Source organism: Silene latifolia, chromosome 9 (assembly GCF_048544455.1).
Source record: "Silene latifolia isolate original U9 population chromosome 9, ASM4854445v1, whole genome shotgun sequence".
Classification (NCBI taxonomy): Eukaryota; Viridiplantae; Streptophyta; class Magnoliopsida; order Caryophyllales; family Caryophyllaceae; genus Silene; species Silene latifolia.
In genome coordinates this window covers 73,095,878-73,115,721 of record NC_133534.1, presented here as the reverse complement: position 1 = coordinate 73,115,721, position 19,844 = coordinate 73,095,878, and the positions used below count along the sequence as shown (strand labels likewise).

The following is a 19,844-nucleotide window of genomic DNA, read 5'->3' as shown; positions in this document are numbered from 1 at the left end:
CGAAGAAGATGAAAGAACGAGAACTTGGTGCTACAAGGAAGATATAATGGTGGTTTCGAGCCCAAATTCAGGTTTGCTCAAGCTGGAGACCAGATGACCAAGAATAGACTCAAGTTTTGATGTGCAGTAGACCAAGAGGTGATTACATTGTGGATCTTTCAGATGGAGTGACACGAGATTGGTATTTTTTATTTCACTGCAAGAAGATGGAGTGATCTAGTGAGCCCCCTTGCAACTCTAGAAGCCTGAAGATTCCTTCTTTGATGTCAGATCGTGTTAGTCTGCGATTAAGGTTCCTCTTCCTTCACTCTAACAAATCTTCATCTCCTTTTATAGTGAATGAATCTTTATTCACGATTCTTCCTCTTTTGCTATTTAATTATTCTCTTGAGATTCATTAGTTACACTGACCCTTTTTTAGTGAACTATGATGGAAGATAAGTGCGTTTGAGGTTTAGTGGAGCCTTGTTACTTGTGGTTTGTGGATAGTAAGTTTTGTCTCTAATGTTTATCTTGTAAGAGCTTTTACTTATGGACTAGCTTGAATGACGACTAGTAGTTAATGAAGTTAGGATTTTGGCGTAGATGTTGGCTTTGAAGTATAGGAACTTACATATTTTGGTCTAGATGTGATTAAGGTTTTTATAGTAACCATGTATCATTATTGGTCGACCTAAATCAATCTTAGTTTCGATTCTGATGGATTTAGATCGTTGAGTTCTGATGTAAGGTTGTATCCTTTGAACTTTTGGTGGTGTGACATATCTTTACTTGAGTTGATCGATTAGCGTTAAACTGGAGAACAAGGAGTGTTATTGCACAATTGCATTGTGGGTTGATTGTGTTTACTTGAGGAATGTAAGATCTTGAAGTTTAGGATTGGGTACCTTTCGTGCTTTAATGTCTTAACTATAGTATATTGAATACTTTGAGGAATATTTTGGTTCGAATTTCCTCAAAAGGAAATATTTATTTGAGGACCTTAGACCATTGAGATTGTGGCTTAGTTGAGTTGATAACCACCTAGTGTTGCAATGTTATGATTGGAATTTTGGTAGGACTTATATAAGACCTTGATGGAATGGTGTTGTTAGATGGTGGTTTTTGTTTGATGTTCCATAACTTGAGGAGGCTTATGAATTTAATAACCTTGTTGCTTTGGTTGAGATCTCAGAAGCGTAGAATCTTTGAGTGTGGTATGTCTTATTTTGACTATTTTGGGTTTAGAATTCTTCTCGAGTGCAAGCCTGATGTGTTTTGAACAGTTTTAAGAGCCTTAAGAGTTAATTGGATTAGTTTTGTTTTCATAACTTGTGAAATTTTGGTTAGTAACAATGGATTTTGAACAACTTGGATTCTTACCATGATGTTTTGAGAGTTGAGCAATTATGTAATGTTGTGGATGAGAGTTGTATCAATAGATGAGATTGGAGGATATAGACTAGGAAGTTAAGCAACTCTGAGATTGACAACTTAGTTGCCTGGTGTTAACAAGCTTGGTGTTGATTTCGATGGAAATAGGAAAGCTAGAGTGTCACGAAGGAGATGTACCAGGAATCTCGAGATGATTAACCTCTTTTAAAACTCTTGAGAGAGCTTCGTATGGCTCTTGAATCTTTCCTTCTCTCTTCTTCTCTCGAACATATGAATACTACAAGTGTCGTCAACTTCCTCGACCCTTGCTTAGATTTGAAAACATTTGGTTTTGATTTGTCGTAAACCCTTTTTCCTCAACTATTTCCATTTTATACAAGGACTTTAACTTATATAAAATTGTGGTTATCTTAGAAATTGTAACATTTTTTAGTTATAATTTCAGAACTTTGAACTTTACTTTTATTTTTAATCTTAGTTGCTATTTAAACTTAGTTTTGTTCTGAAATGTCTTCAGTTTGAAAATATTCGAAATTGTTTCAAATAATGTCAGTTATACCTCGAAAGACTTTCAAATATATTATCGTATTTACAAATTTGATTTGTTTTTGAAGTGGATCGTTTGTGTTCTTGACTGCAGCAAGGACCCTTATATTCCAATGTATAAGACTATTATTTTCCCATTAGTATCATTTGACACGTCTAGTAATTTATTGAGGTTGGATATTCCATTTTCATATGTCTTTGTTACCGACATTCTAACAAGTGTTTCCTCTTTTGAGTTTCCAGATTTATAATTTTAAGTTTCGAGGACGAAACATTTTAAAAGGAGTGAAGGTTGTAACACCCGCCATTTTTCTGATTTGATTTTGTATCCATCTTATGTTTAAGTTTTCTCCTAGCTAATTTATTTAACCATTCCACTTTATTTAAATTATTTAAATAGTTTTTGAGATTTTATTTTATTTAAAAAAAATATATTTTTTATAAAAAAAAATAGTGCCTTTCGCATTTATTTCTTAAAATAGTGAAAGTATAGCAGTATTAAAACCCCATTTATATTTTACTTAAATTCTTGACATTTTAGCTCGAATAGATCAAGTCGGACTTTAAAAGCCCGTATTTTCATTTTGGGCCTTTTTCATTTTAATTCGATAAGAATATTTTGACTCGGAAATAGGCCCGTTTATTGATTAGATCTAAAACCTCATGCGCATCATTTCACTTTTGTTTTTATCCCATGTAAGCCATCATATTCGTGTTCCTCTTTCGTGAAACAAGCTCTAATGGTTGCGGTATCTCTTGAGCTCCGTTCTCCTTCGTTTCTCCATCGTTTTGTGTAATTTTTGATGCGTTGGATTTTACTTACTTCCTTCTTCCAGTATATGTCTTGGTATTCATGCCTATCCATCTTATTTGCACAGTAATCAGGCAACAAATCTGATCGTCACAAATCTTTTGCCGCGGTTTCGGGTTCGTAGCAACATGTTCGTGGGCATCGTTCTCTTCCTCCCGATCGACCTATTTGAAACCGAGACTTCTGGGTGATAGCCCTTGATTTCTAGAACCATATTATGGTAGTCGTTTTTCAATTTATATGTGTTTTATTGGTCGAAATCCAATTCATCGAGCAGTTCGATGTTGCGATCCTATTTCGAGTACCCAACTTCAAACCTTTATATCTCCCTCGTTTCTTAACGGAAGTCAGTGATTCTCGCGTCTTTTTCTTCGTCTCTCTGTCCTCGTCGCGGTAGTGTAAGTGTTTCTTTGTACGTTTTTTATGTAATTCGTACCCTAGCAATGAAAATGACCCATCAACACATTCGTCTCGTGGAAGCAGAGTATCACGAGCAGCATATGTTCTTGACCATTTTCGCACAAAATCTGACCACCTTTGACCTCCTCTCTGACTATATTCACAAAATTGGAAGTCCCACCATTCCAAAACACTAAAGAACACAAACCTCCTCTCTGACTTTATGAACCTACCTCCTCTCATTTTGTTCCGTAGGTGATCAAGAGGACCATGAGGACGCTTATGACATCTAGTCGGAGAACGATTAGAGGTAACTCTTAAGGGCGTGACTCGATGTTTCATCAGTTTTATGAGTAGTTGTCTTTTTATGCACTTTTTAATGTTTAATTTGTTATTTATGCAAAATTCGTTTTTATGGTGTATGAAATCAATGATAAAATCTCTGAATATTAAAGGATGATCGTATAAAATTTCAAGTATAAAATCATTGGTTTGTTTTTTAATTAAAAGAAATCGTCTTTTGGTCATAATAATGAGTTTTAACCAATTTTGATGTATTAATTATTAAATAATGAATTAATTTCGTGAGATTGAATATTTTCTGTCCTATGATGTATGCTGATGTTTAAGAAATTTTAATATCCGGTTAATAGGTTTAATTTATAATTAAAAGTATTTAATCTTTGTTTGGGCAGAATTGATGTTTCATTTTTAATAGTTAGTTTTTGGACGTTTTAATTTTTGTGGCTTATTTTACTGGCTCAAATAATGAATTTAAGAATGATACATATTTTTATATGAGCTGTTTTGGGTCGATTTATAATTCTAATAATTGAAATACAAATCTTGCTGTTTTAAAGATGTATTTAAAATAAATGGACTTCGAGACTTTTGGTTTCTCGAAAAATTATTTCTGGTCTTTTTATATCATTCCAGAATGTTATAAATTTTCTTGGGGACCCATTTGGTCAGAAGCTAATTTTATTAAATAAATTGGTGTTTTTCGATTCTTTTGTTAATCTGGTTTTAATTCGGTTAAAATACCAAATGAACATATCGTTTTACGAAATTTTACACGCTGGTCAGTGATGTTATAAACATTACTCATGTTAAGTTTCATGAGTATTGAAGTTAAAATAGAATTTATAAAAATAAAACACTGTTTTGGTTAAACCGAGTTAATAATGGTTTTGAAGTTAATTTATGGAGAAGGGTATTATGGTAATTTTTCATATGATTCCAGAATGTGTTAAAAGCCTGTTTTATAAGAAGTATCTGACTAAAATTATTTTATCATTTTAAATAATGGATTAGTATTTAAAATGGGTTTGCCCAAGTTGGTAATAAGATAATAACTTATATTTTCTAACTTCTTAAATGACATTATTTATAACATCATACATTACTATTTTCATAATATTTCTATTTTGAGCAGATATTTACTCTAAGAAAGATTCTATTTATAGAAAGTTACTATTTTTGGAAGTTGCCTTCTTGGAAGGTTTCCTTTTAAAGGATTTGAATAAACACTTTTGAAGTGGTTTTGAATACTTATGGAACAGTTAGGTGTAAGGTTTAGAATAATAAACTTAGGATATGCTTAGTTTTGCCATCAGCTAATAGAACTGTTGTTATCTTGGAGTGATGCATCAGTGATCGTACCGGGAGTCTTGGACCTCGGGAGATATGTACATACCTTAGACTAGGGTCTCGCACTACGTGGTAAGTCGCCGTGGTATAAAACTGATGATTGTCGTCAGTGGTCGTCTGGGAGTGTTGCACCCTGGGAGTTATGTATATACACTTAGACTAGGGTCTCGCACTGCGGAGTACGATGCCGCCCTATTATGGTTGAGTGGTATTACAGTACTTTAGCATCATCCGAGTGAAAAATCTATACTAAGACACTAAGCTGATTTCCATAAGAAGAGTTGAGATTTTGATAACGTGGTAGTTTATCTTTCGAGCTATGGCTTAGTTTGAAAGGTTTTCTATTTAATTATGTTTTAAACATATGTTGATTTATTAATGTTTTCAGTTTTCAAGTATTTGGTTATTTTTAGCTTTTACTTGTTTAAAATTGATGAAATGTGGCTGGGAGAACGCCTGAGTTACTCCCCACTGATTGTGGCTGCTATGTTTATAACATGACAGGTGTTGGTTGGCTGGGATCTGAGTGAGAGCTAGCGAGTGGTCAATTGGGATCTACTCCTTGTTTTGTTTTAAGCTATGTTTAGAACCCTTTCTTTTTTTATGTTGGTTTTTATAAGTTCTTGTTTTTATACAAGTGACGAGTGGTAGCTACTATATTTAGTAACTGCTGTTTTGAGACTTACCATTTCGGGAAACTTTTCTCCCGAGGGTTATTTATATTAATCCAAGTTTTTATTTCACACAGCATTTTCATTGTGTATTTAATCCCATTCGACAGTGTTTCCACCACTGTTTTGCGTTAGATTTTATAGGGGATTACAACTTACTTTATATGTTTGCATGCATTGCCAAATCGCCATTAACATCACATGCATATTTATATATATCGTCTTTTCGAAAGTGTCGATTATAATTATCGTTGTTCACTAATATAGTTCACATAAAAGGTGATAGATAATAAATCGACAAGACCTTTCACATATTTAAAATTGAGATTAGACTTTCCAAATAGTAGGACCCATGAATCCCTTTGACATTTGGGGTAGATTCGGTTCCCCGTGGTACTTTCATTTTTCATTGGGTAAGTGGGGTAATAAAACGTTATTACACGCGAAATTTGGTTGGTCTCAACGGGACATGAAGACTAGTCTTATGTTCCGAGGCTAGAGATGAACTTAATGTAATTTCATCGACCGAGAGTTCTAGTTGTAGAATCGGTTAAAGAGTTAACCCACCGAGTCATATTAGTGAGGGATGTATCGGTTTCCCGTGCCCGAGTTAATATGGATTTGGATCCCGGAATCATTTATATAATTGGGTGGAGGTCATTATATAAATGCTTAAACATGCTAAAATGTTTTTCATATAATAACGATGAATGTTTCTTTTCCCACCATTTTGTTGTTTTATGTTGTTCTTTATCATTTCTCCTATTAAATTCGATTGTGGCACGAATCTCCATTAAACCACTATTACTAACAACAAATAGAATCTCTTTCTAAATCCTCAAATGAACCGTATCATAGGTTATGGACTAGATCCATAGGAATCGTTCTATTCCATAGAACTCGATAGGAATCGTCCTATGCAAAAATAGGATTAGCATCTTAAAATTCCTTACATACCTATGATTTCTTATGAAGAATATGAATAGAAGTAGTACTTGGTCAAAATATGTTTTGATAATATCTTCTATGCGTCCATGGTTCAAAAGTCTTATTGCTCAAGCTAAACACTTGTCATAAAGCACTTAAGTTGTCAAGAACATGACAATGTTAAATTGGTAAATTGATTTGTTAGACATTTTGATTAACCAAAAGTAACCCTTGTGAAGGATTAACTAGGAATTTATATGAAGATAAATCTTCATCAAGTAAAAATTCTTAAAATGAGTGGGAGCAATAAGAAGTAAGTACCTATCTTAATTGTTAAGGAAAGAACTAGGTTCGAAAGAGAAGGTGTTAGACACTCAAATAGATACAATCCCAAATAAGTAAAGATCAAGGAAGTTGGTTGTGTTACTCCAACATATTCTTTATTGAATATCAATGACATTGACATTGCATTCCTGCTAATTATCACGTCATGAGTATTTGATACAAATTTGTGAATCATGTTAGAAATTGTCACATTTCATATATGGCAAATGGATGTCAAAACCACCTTTCTGAATGGGTATTTAGAAGAGGATGTGTTCATAACACAATCCGAGGGTTTTGTAAATCCTTAGATTCCTAACATTCAATTATCGTATGATGACTAACATGAATGAAATTGATATGAATGGAACTAGGGTAGTTACCATTTCATCCATATAAGTGTTATAGTGTATTCATTTTAGTTTTGTATTTAGAAATGTACCTCAATAATTATTATGATGTACACTAAGTCTAAATAAGAATATAATTTAAGTTTTTGTAGAATAATGCAAAGGGTTTCACTATTGTGTAATTAAAATAATCGTTGTGCCCTTACATACCACGATTAAGTTTATGGTGAGACCATACAAATCAAGTTAATTATATTCAAACAAAAAATAAATGTCATATATATATAAGACTCAAGTTGGTCACCTCTATCATTTCTCAATTCTCGATTGAAAATCGCATTTAGAAACTAGTTTTGACCAGTGTCCCAAACCATTTGATTGGGAATCTCTTGGTGTGTTCAAATCTTGTATTCAAAGCAAGATTAATTCTTGACTTCTTTCTAGAAAAAAGGATTATGAGTAGAGCGAGATATTCGCCCTATTTACACTTTGAAGTGTATGGTCGAATACAATTTCAATCAGAAAAGGTTATTACTTCATCATCTCTTCTACCAACGAACAAGGTAGATACTTGGTATCCACTTAATGAGGTGAGAAGAGAAATTCTTTGAATAAGTTCAATGAATGTTTGAAAGTATCAAAACCTAGACATTATAAAATCAAAGTATTAGTACTTTGTTAAAATAGGGAACAATAAAGTGAAAACTTTTATATAAACAAAAAAGGAGTATGATATGGTATCATAAGTTCACCTTCATAATATTAGAAAGTGACAAAGAATCCTATACGATATGATTGAATCTTTACAATAAAGTTGGAAACAGTTTCTATCACAATTTGTCTAGTATTTATTTATTCCACTAAAACAAAACATAATTAAAGCAATCATCTACATTTCATATGTGATATGGTTAGGTATGGTACCTAAATTGTAGCTTGTTTCGATAGTGAACATGTGGTCTCTCTTCCTACATGATCACGAGAACAAAGGGTTTGTGGCTCGTGATGCTATCTATTAGAGAAAAGAGGATCATTTCTTATAGACAGAGTGGGAGAAAATGTTCAAGAGCCACAAAATGAGAATAAGACGAAGGAAGAGATGTTCCTTCATGGTCAAAATCAGTAAATATTTCTTCGAAATCTAAGTAGACAGGAATCATGTTATTTTTGAAAATAACAAACCTGTAACTTATTAAGATGCTTTCTCTAATTTCAACTCCGCAAAAGTCCGAAGCAAGCATAAACATGAAAATGTTTATTTAGCTATGTTTCTTGGTGGCAAAGGGTTTTGCACGCAACAACAACGCTTCATTGTATTTGGATGTGATTTGATACAGTTGGATTTTAAAATCATCTTGCATGAGTTTTGTAAATACATCTATAAGATATCCAGACCTATAAAGATAGTTCTAAGAGGATATTAGCGTTAAATGAATATTCTTATAATGATAAGTGTCTAGACAAGTTGAAAGGTATTGAACATGTAAAAATTGAATCCAATCGCTTCCACTGCAGGATTAATTCATTAAGCCAAGATGTATCGCCATTCTTTTAATTCGTATACTTAGAGTATGACGAAAGGTTACAAATCGAATTTATGTGAATGTCACTATATAGCCATATAGTCTATCCATTGGTACTCAAGTAGCACTAATGATATGTTTTCTATGTCTCATATGTAGATAACATATTATTCATTGAGAATAATGGGCCAATACTTTCTTCCGTGAAGAAGTGATTGGGAGAATAGGAAGAGATGCAAGAAATCTTTAATATCCAAATCTATAGTGATAGATAAGAGAGGATAAGTAAGTAGAAATAAATAATGGATTTGTATGCAAGGAGTTACGCAAATACCATATTCTAAACACATAAGGATGGTTAGAGAACCGTCTTGGCTATTTTATTTAAGGAGGATATCTGCTAGAAACATCCTAGGCAGTTGAACAAATGAGATATACACAACGAAAATTGAGTACACTTGCAGTAATGAGATATGCAAGTAGGAAGAGATGATATAAGGATTCAGTTTTATGAATTGGAGGAACTATGGTAGTTCATTCCAATAACCGAAGGTCCTATCCCTACTCACTGTGAGATCAGTGGGAGCTATTCAAGGCTCGAAAGCCTATGTCTAGATTGGATTTAGACACGTACTCAAAAGTTTTATAATAAAGATTATACATAACAAAGGGAAAAAGTACATAGTAAGGTTGGGGAAAGTGCAATGTGTTGCTAAGACTTACTAACCAAAGCCTTCTCATAGGCTTAGCTTGATAAGTTATGCAATTTCAATTGAGTTGAGATGTATGGATGTATACAGTATTAAGTATGGATTATAGATTATGTAGTAATTGATATAGTATCAATTTTACATATGTGATAATACATTCATCGTTTGAGTTTTATTCAAAACTCTTTTCTTATAATACTTTGTTTTCCAAATAGGTTGTCGAAACAATATTGAACCCTATTTAAGTGAACTTGATTAACATATTATTGGCCCCTAGTCATTTATATGAGGTGACGTCTCCAAGTGACTATAGTGTGACGCGATTGATGCCAAGTTCAAGTGCCATGGGGTCATAAGAGATGACTAGTCGATCACATAGACAGACTGTAAGGGAAACTCTATCAGGCTTTGACCACTTATTGAGTTCTGGTAATTCATATAGCCTGATCGTGGCGAAAGCTACTATAGTATTCTTTTGAGTCAATTCTTTGACTAAAGACTATTCGCCCAAGTTGGCACAGATTCTGAGTGACTTTAAGTTATGCTCTACGACTTTCGTAAATGAGGTCAAATGGGCATCTTTTGGGTCATGATGAGCTGTGGCTAGACAAAGGGAATAGTGCAATAGAAATTGTCCACCCCCTTGTCAGGGTTATTTGAAATCTTAAGGCCACTCGAGGAGTAGTGAACTGGAAATGTGTGGCCACGCTCGGAAGGTATCTACGGTAGATAATTCCAGTCAGACAGTTACTCTCGAGATCGAGGAAACCACTCAAGATATGATCAAATTCAAGTACGACCTGTAAGAAACCTTGCATTGAGTGGGAGATGATGTAATAGGACAAGAGAATTGGTGACGCACACTTGTCTCGGACACGTGGGAGATTGTTGGAGTATGTGTCCTCAACAATAGTGCGATCACGTATTTAAATCTCATGAAAAGAATACATAAGGGATGATACATTATATATTCAACTGATCAACATTTATCGGTAACGGTTGGCTGACTAGAGTTTGACGTTACTGTCGTTTGACGTTGGTGATCAGTTGTTCCCTTGAGCTCACACCTAAAGGATGGAACCCAAATTTTTCTGATCAAAAGTATTTGATACGGGTTGATCAGTCCCTATATATATATATATATTTAGTTGTGTGAGTTTTTTTTTGAGGTCGAGTTTGGAACTCGAGTCAACGCAAGTTTATTATTCAATTATGTGATGATTGACTAATGAAATTTTATATCTTATTGTAAAGTGATTAAATAAGAATTAATTTAATGATTAAGAGTTAATGCATTAAATTAGTTGAGGTTTTGGATATATTTTGAGGTAGAGGAAATAGGTTAATATATTTACAAAGGAGTTGTAAATTAATTAAATTGGGCATTGTAGGACCCATTATATATTGATATAATGGTAAAATATTACTTAAGAGTTAAGTGTATAGTACTTATTAATTTGTATCATATAATTGTTATATGATCACATTAATACTTAATTACACACGATAATTAAGCATACGATATAAACGCATTTGTTGGACAAATACGAAAAATCAAAACGGACCTATTTTGCATAGGTGGCCCATTTTTTATTAAACAAACATAATGATGTTTGTTCTTTTCTAAATCACATGTTACTAGTGAAAGTGACTAGTCCTACAAGCTTTAATCATTATGCATTCCACTAACACACTACCCATTATGCATGACATTATTTTAAGTGAAAAATCAACCCCCATATGCATGTGTGTGCCGTGACTCATCTAATCATTTTATAAATTACTTATAATTTATATTTGTGTGGATCTAGTTGCATGCATAACTAAATAAATAAAAATAAGGAGAAAATCACATTTCTTACATTGTTTGTGGTTCGAATTTTTGGAGCACAAGTAAGGTCTCCTACCTTCACTTGTTCTTGAGCTCAATACATTTGGAATGATCCTCTAAGATCTTCAAGTCTCAAGTATAGAGACACTCCTCTTAGTTGCACCTAAGACTATCCCACAACACTAATATTATTACTAATTAGATAATAATAATAATAATAATAATAATAATAATAATAATAATAATAATAATAATAATAATAATAATAATAATAATAATAATAATAATAATAATAATAATAATAATAATAATAATAATAATAATAATAATAATAATAATAATAATAATAATAATAATAATAATAATAATAAAAGGGCGATTATGAACCCTATCAAACAAACCCTACGCAGCCTTTCCATAGTGCAATTTTCTGCTTGATTTCTTCGTCATGGCACATAATTCATCGAACAAAATGAAGCACAAACATTCTAGTAGGCTTCAGAAGATGAAATTAGCAGGGAAAAGCACTGATAGTAATAAGCATTCCAAGAATAAGGGTCCTTCTGAGGAGGACGTGATAAAAACAAAACCAATGCAGGAAGTCACTGGTATCCCTGGATTGACTTTTGAAGATGATGTTCATGATGAGGTGATTGTAGAGGATGAAGTTGATGAGCTTTTAGTCGAGAATGAACCTGAGGACAATATTTGGATTACTAAAAGAGGTAAAAAGAGTGTTGTGGTTGTGGAAGAAGATGAAAATGATGGAAATCTAATCCAGTTTACCAAAGAGGATATCCAAGAGGAGATTGAATTTTGAAATAATGCGGTATATTATTTTGTGCTTGGCGCTAATCCACCATGGGAGGTATTGCAAGGTTTTATCCATAGAATCTGGCACAAGCACAATGTTGACAAGATATCCTTTTTTCCAAATGGAATCTTCCTGGTTCGTTTTAAGAGACATAAAGACAGAGAGGAGATATTGAATGCATGCCATTTCATGTTTGACAATAAACCTTTGATAGTCAGGCCTTGGGATGTTGAGGTGGAACTGTTAAAGGAAGATGTTAAAACAGTCCCTGCTTGGATTAGAATCCATGAGTTGCCATTGAAGTTATGGGGCAAATGTCTCCTAACCATTGCTGGCCTCATTGGCAAATTTTAAAAAGCTGATCAGGCAACCAATGAGAAAACAAGACTGGGATTTGCCAGTGTGATGGTGGAGCTTAATGTGGGTCAAAAATTTCCAGATTAAGTGAAATTCTTGGATAAAAGTGGTAAGGTGGTCTGCCTTATGGTGGAGTACGAATGGAAGCCCTCACTTTGTACAAAATTCAAAGGAATAGGACATGAACATCAGAATTACAGGAAGAGTCCTTCAGTGCAGAAGAAGAAACCTGTACTGAAGGAATGGAGGCCTGTAGTTCCTAGGGCAGTAGTACCAGTGAAGGACAAGATTGTCATACAGGAGAACAATCCTGTTACTCTCCTAGGCTGGTTATGAATAGCAATTGTTTGTCTTCTCCCATAGCAGGAAGCCCCAAGGATCGATCTTACAAAGATGCTGTAGAGGATGAAGTCACTCCTAAGGTTGGTATTGGCCAACAGGGTAACCCTGATTCCCCTATTTTAAATGAATAATATTGGTTTTTGGAATGTGAGAGGATTAAATAGTGTAAATAAATAGAATACAGTTAAATGGTGTCTTTACAATAAAGATATTGGCCTTTTTGGCTTGCTTGAGACAAAAATAAATGGAGGGAGTGTGAATAATATCTCTGCCTCTATGCTTGATGGATGGTGTGTTACCACCAATAGTAGATGTCATAAAGGGGACAGAGTGTGGATTATGTGGAGAACTAATTTATTTGATGTTTTGGTGGATCAATATGATGCTCAGTTTATTCATGCTAAGGTTTTTTTTTTTTGGTGTAATGTGAGTATTATATATATCATATCAAAAAAATAATTACATGAGGTTCAAGGATCAAATCCTACTGGAAACATATCAAGCTATTATCATACTTTGCAGCCATAGTAGATCAGATTGATCTACTAAAGCCTTACATTTCATTTTAACTCTTCTCCTAATGTCATCCTCTATTCGAGCAGCAGCAGCTTCAGGTCTAACTAACCAGGCATTGATCCTGGCATTGTTTCTTTGGAACCAAATAGTATAGCAGTAAGCATTAAACACGGCCACCCTGAATTTCCACTGTATAGTATTCCTGCTAGCAGCACTCAGAGTGTCTACTGTTGGGAAACTACCTCCAAACCAATACAACAAGCACGTCTGAATTTTGACAGCATACACACAGTCCACAAAAAGATGCTCCACTGTTTCAGCTTGACTGTGGCACAGTATACACCAGTCATCTGTGCAACAGCCAAACCAAAACAATTTACTCTTCACAATCATGCCTTCATTCATCCTCAGCTAGGTAGTCATAGAGTGTTTAGGGATATTCCAATTGTTCCAAACTAAATTAGTCCAGTTCAGGGAAGGGTTAGCAGGAGTAAGCCAAGCATACCCCTCCTTGATAGAGTAACCTTTTGAGCTCAGTATCCATTTATTATCATGATATCCATGCTTGAGCTTCTCTTTAACTTTACATACATTTTTCCAGACCCAAGTTGCATCAGCAGGGGGGGGAGTAGTTATGCCAGTCTTGGTCTTTGATATACACATCACTGATCCATTTAATCCATAGCCTGTCTGCTTTGCAATAGATCCAGTTGACCAGTTTTCCCACTGTGGCAATATTCCATATATCAGCTTTCTTTATCCCTAAGCCTCCCTCCTTTTTAGGCAAAGTAACTTTGTCCCAAGCTACAGGGGGAACTCTGTGGTAGTCAGATGAGCCATCCCACAGGAAATTCCTGCAAATGGCCATAATATGATTGATAATGCATTTAGGGATAATGAACATTTGGGCCCAATAATTTTGCAGGGTATTGAGTACAACATTGATGAGAGTCACCCTGCCAGCATATGAAAGTTTTTTTGCTCCCAAACCTCTGATCCTTGCCACCATCTTTTCAGTTAGGGCATTACATTCTTTTTTGGTGAGCCTACCTGCTTTAATAGGTACTCCCAGGTATCTGAAAGGCATGGTGCCCTCCCTGAAACCTGTAACCTGTTTAATACCCTCTCTAATATCCTCAGGGACTCCATTAAAGAATATTTCAGACTTGGAATTATTCATGGCTAATCCAGATGCCTTTGAAAAAGAAGAGAAAGCTCTCATGAGAAGCCAAATGGACTGTGGTTTACCCTTGCAAAAGAGAAGTAAGTCATCAGCAAACATGAGGTGTGTGAGCTTCAGGTTCTTGCATAAAGGATGGTACTGGAATGGCCATCTATCAGTTGCAAATTTAATCAATCTGGTTAAATACTCCATGCAAATGGTAAACAGAAGTGGAGAGATTGGGTCTCCCTGCCTGAGACCCCTTTGTCCTTGAAAATAGCCAAAATTATTCCTATTCAAAGACAGAGTAAAGGAAGTAGACCTCACACATTGCATTACCAGCTGTATGAAATGAGAGGGAAATCTGAGTCCATATAGCATTTGCTCAACAAAATCCCACTCAACTGTATCATATGCCTTTTGCAAATCAATTTTGAATAGACATCTTGGAGTAATGACTTTCTGGAATACATATGAATGATGTCTTGACATATGAACACATTTTCAATGATGGACCTACCTTTGATAAAGGCACCTTGATTCTCATGAATTATATCAGGCAATACTGTGGCCAACCTATTACAGAGTAGCTTTTCATGCTAAGGTTACTTCCAGAGTTAATCAACAAAATGTTTTCTTGACAATGATATATGCTTTTAATGACGGGGCTGAAAGGAGAGATATATGGAGTAAATTGGGAGTTATTGCAGGGAGATGTCAGGATCCTTGGGCTCTTGCAGGGGATTTCAACACTGTTATCAATCCTATAGAAATAATGGGAGGCAACACTAGGCAAAATGATATGGATGAGTTCATAGCTTGCTTGGATGAATGTGGTATGACTGATATATCTGCAACTGGGGCATTTTATACTTGGAATAACAAACAGGAGCCCTTGACTAGGGTTTATAGCTGGTTGGACAGGTTCCTCATTAATCAGGAATGGCTCACAAGGTACCTTGACATGAGAGCACATTTCCACCAGAAGGGTTGCTTGATCACTGCCCTTGTACTGTGAGTAATATTCTTATTTGTGACAAGAAATGAGCTAGCTTTAAATACTTCAATATGTGGAGCAAATCCCCTTCCTTTCTGATTAGGGTTCAAGAGGAATGGCAGAAGCATTATGAGGGGCATAACATGTTTTCTGTGGTTAAAAGATTGAAAGCCTTAAAACTATCTTTGAATAGCCTTAATAGAGACTGTTTTGCAGATATTGAAACTAATGCCAGTATTGATGAGACTGAACTGCTGACCATTCAAAACCAGCTGGTGCAGGACCCTCACAATGCTCTGCTCATTAATAAGGAGATTGAAACTGCTGCCAAGGTGAAGGAGCTGATAGAGGCCAGAAACAGCTACTTGAGTTAAAAAGCTAAGATGCAATGGTTAGAAGCAGGTGATAGTAACACAACTTATTTTCATGGTACTATTAAGAAGAGAAATAGCTTGAACAAGGTTATTCAAATTGATGATCAATTTGGCAAGACTTGCACAGATAGCCAGAGTATCCAGAATGCATTTTTGGATTATTACCAGACTTTATTGGGTGATAATAAGCCAACTGAAAAGGAAAGAAGGCAAGTCTTGAGTGAGGGGCAATGCTGTACCCAGTATCATGTTGAGATTTTGAACAAAGTTGTGACAGATGATGAGGTAAATCTATTTTTTTTTCTATACCTATTGACAAGTGTCCAGGGCCAGATAGTACACTAGTGCTTTCTTTAAAGATAGCTGGGACACTGTAGGGGCTGATGTTTGTGATGCTATTAAATATTTTTTTGCAATAGGTCAGCTGTTGACTCAGATCAATGCTACAAACATAACTCTTATTCCTAAATGTGACAGGCCAACTTCAGTCAAACAATTTAGGCCTATTGCTTGCTGCAACATGATATATAAGGTGATTTCTAAACTGTTATACAATAGATTAGCCCAGGTGTTGCTTGACATCATTAGTGAGAACCAGGGTGCTTTCATAAAGGGTAGATCAATAATTGAAAATGTCCTCATTTGTCAAGATCTTTTCAAAATGTATAATAGAAAAGTTGTTTCCCCAAGATGTTTATTCAAGATTGATTTTCAAAAGGCCTATGACACTGTAGAATGGGATTTTGTTGAACAATTATTCAAGGGTCTCCAGTTTCCTGATGCCTTCACCGAGAGAGTCATGGTCTGTGTAAAAACTACCTCTTTTTCTCTTTGTCCTAATGGGAGCCAATTTGGATATTTCAAAGGGAAAATGGGGCTTAGGTAAGGTGATCCCATTTCTCATATCATATTCACTATGTGCATGGAGTATCTAACAAGAATGATCAATTATGCCACAGTCAAATGGCCTTTCCAGTACCATCCTTTATGTAAGGCCACTAAATTGAACCATCTGATGTTTGCTGATGACCTCCTTATGTTTTGTAAGGGCAATATTCAATCCATTATATTACTCCTTAGGGCCTTCTCCTCCTTCTCTAAGGCTTCTGGTCTTACAATGAATAACTCCAAATCTGAAGTGTATTATAATGGGGTGGCTCAGTAGGTCAAAGATGACATTCAGCAATTTGCAGGATTTGTGGAAGGGACTATGCCTTTCAGATACTTAGGAGTTCTAATTCAGGCAGGTAGATTGACTAAAAAAGAGTGTAATATCCTGACTGAAAGAATGGTGGCCAGAATAAGAAGCTTAGGAGCCAGAAAGTTATCCTATGCAGGTAGAGTAACACTTATCAATTCAGTGCTCAATACTCTTTACTCTTACTGGGCAGGGATCTTTCTGATTAACAAATGTGTGATCAAGAGGATATAAGCCATTTGTAGAAACTTCCTTTGGGATGGCAGCTCTAAGTATCATAAGGTGCCTCTTGTTGCTTGGGATACTGTCACTCTACCTAAAAATGAGGGTGGCCTTGGCATTAAAGGAGCTCTGAACTGGAACTATGCTACAGTTGCCAAACTAGTTGATTGTGTATATAAAAAAGCAGATAGGCTATAGATTAAATGGGTTCACCAGCTATACATAAATAACAAGGACTGGCATACCTATTCCCCCCCTCCTGATGCTGCGTAGGCATGGAAAAATGTATGCAAGGTAAAAGATTTGTTGAAGAATGGTTATGTTAGAAATACTTGGGCGTCTGATGCCAAAGGATACACCATAAGTACTGGTTATGAGTGGCTTAGGCATAAACAACCTAAGCAGAACTGGATTCATTTAGTCTGGAGCAGCTGGAACATTCCAAAACATGCTAACATAACATGGATAATCATGATTAATGGCCTTAAAGTGAAAGAGAAATTGTTCAGATTAGGGTGCTGCACTGATGATAGATGCATTATCTGTGACAGTGAGGCTCAGACCCAAAGCCATTTATTTTTTGACTGAAACTACAACAAGCAGGTTGTGTAGTTACTGGAACAGTGGTGTGGTTTTAACATACCTGTCAGCCTGATGGGGGGAATAAGACCAGCCAAGGCAAATTTAAAACAACAAGTTCAGTATCTGATTTGGAATGCCTCCTACTATCACATATGGCTCAAAGGAATGGAGCACGCATACATTCAGTCGTCCTAAGACCTCAGAGACTTGCTTAAATCATTAAAGAAGAGGTTCGCAAAAGGATTAAACTGAAGCTGGGCAGGTCTGCTAGCAGCCGTGATCGTGTTTGGCTAAGGAAATGGGGAATATGAGTCTTTATTTGCAGTGTGGAAATGATGCTTGGTTGTAATCTTGGCAGTCCTTTTATATTGTTTGTCTTCTGATATGGTTTATAAGAGAATTAACGCTTGTGCTATTTCTATTAAATGCTTGTAATTATTTTTGTGCTTATTATATCCTCTCATATTTTACCAAAAAAAAAGATAATAATATTAGTTACCTTAAATTTTAATCTAATAAAATTACTACATATTTTGTAATATTCTATATTAGATCTATGAACAAAATGATACATAAAATCTATTTTTATGTGAGATGATAGAGAGAAAAGAGCATTAGAGGAATCTTATGAAATGAGAACAACTTATTAAAATATAAACGAGGGGGGGGGGGGGTGGTGCCGGTTTTCTAGAGCTAGGGAAGGGGGATGTCTCACATGCATTTGCCTTCTCAATGTCCTAGATTAGGAGTCTAGTTTAGGGTAGTCATGATTATGTTTTTGATTAAAAAACAAAAAACCATAAAACCCTAAATAACCCACTTAAAACCGGCACCCCTTTTGTAAAATGGACTCCATTTTATCTTTTGTATTTTGTCATTTGTGATATGTTGTGACATGTGACATATAACATGTCATTAGTAATATAAATGCATATTTAACTAATTAAATATCAATACATATTAAATAAATTATAATTAACAAATTAACAAGTAATTCACAATTACATGTATATAAAATGGGCCACATTAAGTCTAGTTAATATAATCTACAACATTTTGCAATTATAATTTACTAATAATTCTTGTTTCAAATGTTTCATAAACATTAATCAATTTTAGTAATATAAATTATTAACTATTAAATTGAATCTTATTTAACCACATTACAATAAGATATAATATTCTCTCTTATATATCAATTTGTTCAATTTAAGGATTTAATCAATCTGTATCTGTGACACCCTCATTCATTGCGGAAAAGTAAACACGTAATTCTAGAATAAAACTGTATGGATATGTTTGTAATAGGTTCATTTGGGTAAAAACCTGTAATTTTTAAAACCTGAACCTGTTATAAAGATATCCAAATTGAAAGGTGTCAAAACATACAAGGTCTAAATAGAAGTTTCATAACATAACCATCGCTAAAGTCGCGAATAGCAAAGTTATACAACCAAATGTAAAGAGGGAGACATATGTCCCTAAAATGTATGTGACATAAAAACTCGTATAAGAGTCTCTACAAATAAAACCAAATCTAAGTAAGTCCCAAGGTTACTTTGCTCGCTAGCTCGTCCATGAACCCCATATAAGCATCACCATACATGTCGATCGCATTTTATACAAATACGAAAGCCACAGTCAGTAGGTAGTAACTCCGAGTTCTCCCAGCCACGAAATGTCATAATTAATATAACATGTAAACATAAGAATATGAATATGAATAACACATAGCCTTAGCATATAGATGCTAGACAATCGTGCTTATCATGTGAACAACAATATAACAACACATAGTCCTAGCATGTGAATACTAGACCGACTCATACTTCACTATCATGTGAATCACATAACATCCAGGAATCCAAACTCTATCAACCATAGTCGGCATGCATCTCACCTTCTATGATTCATAGAATCATCAAACAAGAAAGGACAATATATCTAGAGACAGGCATAAGTTCCTAGTACAGTCAATAGTCACTCTGTAACTCGAGTCTATACCACGAGGTAAGGTAAACACCCTAGTCCTAAACCTGCGCAGACCTAGCGACATGCGGAAAACTACCGCATCCAAGACCCATGATAACAACACATGAGTACCCCTAAGGAGTCCACCAAAGGGTTGGCTAGTACTTAAGCTGACTAGATACTTCTAAGAGTA

General features: G+C 34.9%; 1 protein-coding gene across 1 annotated transcript; it reads left to right on the top strand.

Moving 5' to 3' along the window:
- Nucleotides 1–14,950: 14,950 nt before the first annotated feature.
- LOC141601206 (uncharacterized) lies at nucleotides 14,951–15,678 on the top strand. The gene is made up of 2 exons (XM_074421469.1): nucleotides 14,951–15,321; nucleotides 15,408–15,678. Exons 1-2 carry the CDS (start codon nucleotides 14,951–14,953, stop codon nucleotides 15,676–15,678), a joined length of 642 nt encoding a protein of 213 aa, XP_074277570.1.
- The last annotated feature ends 4,166 nt before the right edge of the window (nucleotides 15,679–19,844 follow it).